The 4,348-nt window shown below is 50.8% G+C and overlaps 1 protein-coding gene across 1 annotated transcript; it reads left to right on the forward strand.

Annotated features, from left to right (window-relative positions):
• Nucleotides 1-278: 278 nt before the first annotated feature.
• On the forward strand, nt 279-4,348 carry LYZL6 (lysozyme like 6). The gene is made up of 4 exons (XM_008693569.2): nt 279-498; nt 1,391-1,549; nt 2,288-2,366; nt 4,039-4,348. The coding sequence occupies exons 1-4, from the start codon at nt 309-311 to the stop codon at nt 4,106-4,108; spliced, it is 498 nt and encodes a 165-aa protein (XP_008691791.2). The 5' UTR covers nt 279-308; the 3' UTR covers nt 4,109-4,348.

The raw sequence follows: 4,348 nt of genomic DNA on the forward strand, positions 1-4,348 counted from the left end.
CTCCGTACCCAAATACTGCCCGTAGCCTGGTGCCCATTACAAGAGTGAGAATAGCTAAACGGGGTGAAGATCTATAGATGAAAGGGCATCAGCCTTGGCTTTTTGATGTTGACACCGGGAAATGGGCACATGAAGATGCCTGCTACTCTTCTCTTATTTGTAAATATTTGAAGGTCTCTGTAATAAACAAGTAGACGATAATAAATGAGAGGAAAGAGACATAGCCAGGTGGGGCTGTGTGTGAGCGAGGACATACGGCTGCTCTCTCCAGATTCCTCAGGCGCTCGGAGAAGACCAGCGGCACGTCTATGAGACCCTCGGAACCGCGGGCCCTTGACCGCACCTTCTGCCCTCCGAAGATGACGGGGGCACTACTCGTGTCCTTGGTCAGCTGCCTCATTGCCATAAGTCAAGCCAGCCTCATCAATCGCTGTGACTTGGCCAGGGTGCTGCGCAAGGAGGACTTGGACGGGTTTGAGGGCTACTCCCTGAATGACTGTGAGTGCTGCTTCCCACACCCCCCCTTTCTCCTCCTCTCCTGGTCACGCCCTAGCTGGCCATCTTTCTCTCTGTCGTTCATCTTTCAAAACCAAGTTCGAAACACAGCTCTCCCCAAGAAGACCTTCCCAACATTCCATATTCGCTCCGCAATTACTAACTGAGCACTTACTATGTACCAGGAACTATGTTCAGTGCTGGGGATGGAGACATCGACAAAGCCCCTTCCTTCACAGTGTTCACATTCTGGGGAGAGAGGCAAGCAAGAAACAAAGACACGAATATATAGGAAGTACTTCCAGTGGTGATAAATGTTATGCAGAAGAATAAAGCAGGGGCAGTGGTAGGTAACATTGTCCTGGAAGGGGAAGTCAAGGAGGTGACACTGAGTGGCACTGGTCACCCAGATGTCCGGGGAAGAGCATTGCACGCAGAGGGAACAGGCAGTGCAAAGGCTTCATCCTATACCGCGGTAGGGATAACTCCCTTTCGCCCAGAATTCGTGCACATTGGTCTTGGGCTGTCTTTCTCCTTTTATCTTGTTTTGTGCCTTTTTAAGGTACAGATCGTCCTTCTCGTACTATAGGCCCCTTGAAGGCAGCGTCTACATTTGACCCAGCTAAGTGTCCCTCACGGGGCTTTACACAGGTCCTGGCACACCGTAGGTGGTCAGTAGGTACAGGAAGCATGGATGGGCAGACAGGTGATGAGTGGTTGTACTGAGGGGCGGGCGGGTGGGACAAAGGGTGAGGGGAGAAGCCAATGGGTGTTTCTAGCCTACTTGGCCCTTCCAGTCTCTCAGGAATTATCCCTTCCTTCTGCTTCCTGGTCTCCCTCGCTCCTCCTCCCTCAGCTCGGCACCCTCTGAAAACCCTCTTCTCCCTGCTCAAAGGGCTGTGTCTGGCTTTTGTGGAAAGCAACTTCAACATATCAAAGGTAAATGAAAACGCAGATGGCAGCTTCGACTATGGAATCTTCCAGATCAACAGCCACTACTGGTGCAACGATTACCGAAGTCACTCCGAAAACATTTGCCACGAGGACTGTCAAGGTCTGGCCAGGGCCCCAGGGTGGGAGAGGTGAGAGAGATGACCAGGCCCTACTCACAGGACTTCTCTTCCCACTCCAAGCCTGAGAATGTCCCCAGAGGGACGGCCCAAGGAGTTCACCTGCAGAGTCTATTTCACCCAGCTTTTCATGTGATGGAAATTATTTCCACGCCCACATTACAGATGAGCAAACTGAGTCTCATAGAACCAGTCCCGAATGCCAGGCTGGTGGCCCTGAAGCTCAGCTCTAACCATCAAGGACTAACTTTGGTTAATGGTCTGATTAAAGGCCAAGTGCAAACTCCCCACCTCAGAGCCACCCCAGGAGGCTCCATAAGTCCATGACTTGGACCTTCTCTCCCTCCTTCATACTCTGAGTACTATCCCTGGACTCCATCTGAAGAGCTTCCCTCATCAGGCGAGATTCACCTTGGTCTCTGTGCTGCCTGTTTTGACATTTCCTCTCCCTAGAAATCCTCAAACGTGGAGTGAACCACCATCTACCCTAGTTAGGAAGTATGGTGGTAAACGGTCGTCCTGCCTCTCCTGCCCCCACCCCTGACACCCCTGATCGCCATTGTAAGGATGTCTAAATAGGCCTCTGGGAGGGAGGCCTTGCCTAATCTGGAAATATTCAGCCCCTGGGTGGCCCATGCCAGTGCAGGGACAGCCTATGTCTGCCTCAGTCTTTGGGACTGTCCTCTGTGTTCTCACAGGTACTCTCTCTCTCTCCCTTTCAGACCTACTGAGCCCCAGTCTTCTCTCATCCATCATCTGTGCAAAAAAGATTGTGTCCGGAGCAGGGGGGATGAAGAACTGGTGAGGAGGACACTGGGGGACCAAGTTAGCAGGCAGAGTCCCAGGAAGGATGTAGTGACAGAAAAAGGCACAGTAGGCAAGGACTAGATCCTTTCATAGTCTAGAAAGATGTGGAAGAGTGGCAGGGCTTGGGACTCTGACTTACAAGACCTGGGATCTGGGTCTTTCTCTGATGTTGTATTAAAACTCTTTTGGGGGGTGCCTGGGTGGTTCAATTGGTTAAGTGTCTGACTCTTGATTTCCGCTCAGGTCATGATCTCAGGGTCGTGGGATTGAGGCCTGTACCAGGCTACCGGCTCAGTGGGGAGTCTGTTTGGGATTCTCTCTCTCTCTCCCTCTGCCCCTCTCCCCACTCGTTCTTCCTCTCTCTCAAAAATAAATAAATCTTTAAAAAAATTAAAAATAAAACTCTTTTGGATGCAGTAACAAAGCAACGTGATTTAGCTGAGGGAGATGTATCCTGAGGGGACAAAGTGTCTCACTGAGCTTACGTTGGTGCGGCTGGACCTCGGGAAAGAGCGGAAGCAGAGCTGGAAACTGTCAGTGAGCTCTTCCGGGCAAGTTTCTGCTTCCTGGGGCATCTGCTTCACTGCTTTCTTTGTAGAGCTGCATTCTCTGCTCCACATTCCACCAGATAGACTAAGGCTGCCCCAAGTTGACGGGCGACTGTCCTAAGCAGCCACAGAGACTGCCTAGGCTCCGTCCCAGTCCAAGTGCCCGGGTTAAAGAATCTGATTGGTTCAGCTTGGACCCCGTGTCCCTGCTTAGTTAATCAGCTGGAGGCCTGGGAGCAACTAAGCTATACATCACACTTGCCTCAGAGACCCCTCTCCCTGATTGGCAGCAACATTTTCTTTTCTTAATATTTTATTTATTTATTTGAGAGGGAGAGAGAGAGAGAGCACGTGCGCACATGCATGCATAAGCAGGGGGGAGGGGGAAGGGAGAAACAGACTCCCCGCCGAGCAGGGAGTCTGCTGCGGGCCTCTGTGCGGGACTCGATCCCACCACCCTGGGATCATGACCTGAGCCGAAGGCAGACGCTTAACCAACTGAGCCACCCAGGCACCCGGGGCAGCAACATTTTCTGTAAAAAGTGTATAGCTCCTCCGCTGAGCAGATAGCCCCAAAGCTGTCAGCTTACCAGTGGTGGACGTTGGGATGGTTACTTCACTCTTCTGAGCTTCAAACCAGACGTGTACAGGATACAAATGGCTGCCTCTCCAGGCGTCTGTGAGGATGGGGGGAATCAAGTGCCTTGCCTACTCTAGAAATAACCATGCAGAAGGGACACTGATGACTATTAGGGCTGACCCTTTCTGGAGGGAGAGTCAGTGGTTGTGCCTGAGATTGATTGATTGATTGATTGATTACTTATCTTTTTATGTATTTAGTAACTCTCAGTCCATAAAATGGTGCTTTCCCACTTCAGAGGGAGATAAGGATTTGAAAATGTGGAAGCGTACTGAATGGTGGAAGAGGACAAACACCAGAGATAAGGGAAATTTAAAGGAAGAATCAGAGGGGCCACAGGAGGACAGACCAGAAAGCTAGGAATGAAGGGGATTCTGAGCACTGCTCTGCCTGAGAGATTCACTAAGAGTTGGGCCATGCATGTGGAGAAGGAGCTTACTACGTAATAAGCAAGAACCAATTTTTCTTCTCTCCACAGGGTAGCATGGAGGTTGCACTGTGCAGGCCGGCCACTCTCCTACTGGATGACAGGATGTTTCTTGGGATGAGACAGGGGACAGGGCCACTGTGGAGTCATTCCAGAGCTCTTCTCACTCGGGAATTCTTCATTTCTTCTTCCTCTTGCCTCCACTTCATGTTATTTTCTTTCCTTTCCATTTACAAATAAAACTGACCAGAGCCCCAGGAATAAATTGTTTTCTCAGGCTTCCTCCATGTACCCATCCGGGCCCAGGCCTGTGGTTCCTGACTGTCATTTGCAAACCAAGAGGACCACAATGAAAAAGTTG

The sequence above is a fragment of the Ursus maritimus genome, unplaced genomic scaffold, assembly GCF_017311325.1.
Source record: "Ursus maritimus isolate PB19 unplaced genomic scaffold, ASM1731132v1 scaffold_24, whole genome shotgun sequence".
Classification (NCBI taxonomy): Eukaryota; Metazoa; Chordata; class Mammalia; order Carnivora; family Ursidae; genus Ursus; species Ursus maritimus.

Excerpts from the sequence above, each read along its gene's own strand:
- LYZL6 (XM_008693569.2), top strand. The coding sequence starts at position 309 with ATGAGACCCTCGGAACCGCGGGCCCTTGACCGCACCTTCTGCCCTCCG. Across the intron at positions 499-1,390 it reads GGGCTACTCCCTGAATGACT|GGCTGTGTCTGGCTTTTGTG; the intron begins GTGAGTGCTGCT and ends CCCTGCTCAAAG. Across the intron at positions 1,550-2,287 it reads TTGCCACGAGGACTGTCAAG|ACCTACTGAGCCCCAGTCTT; the intron begins GTCTGGCCAGGG and ends TCTCCCTTTCAG.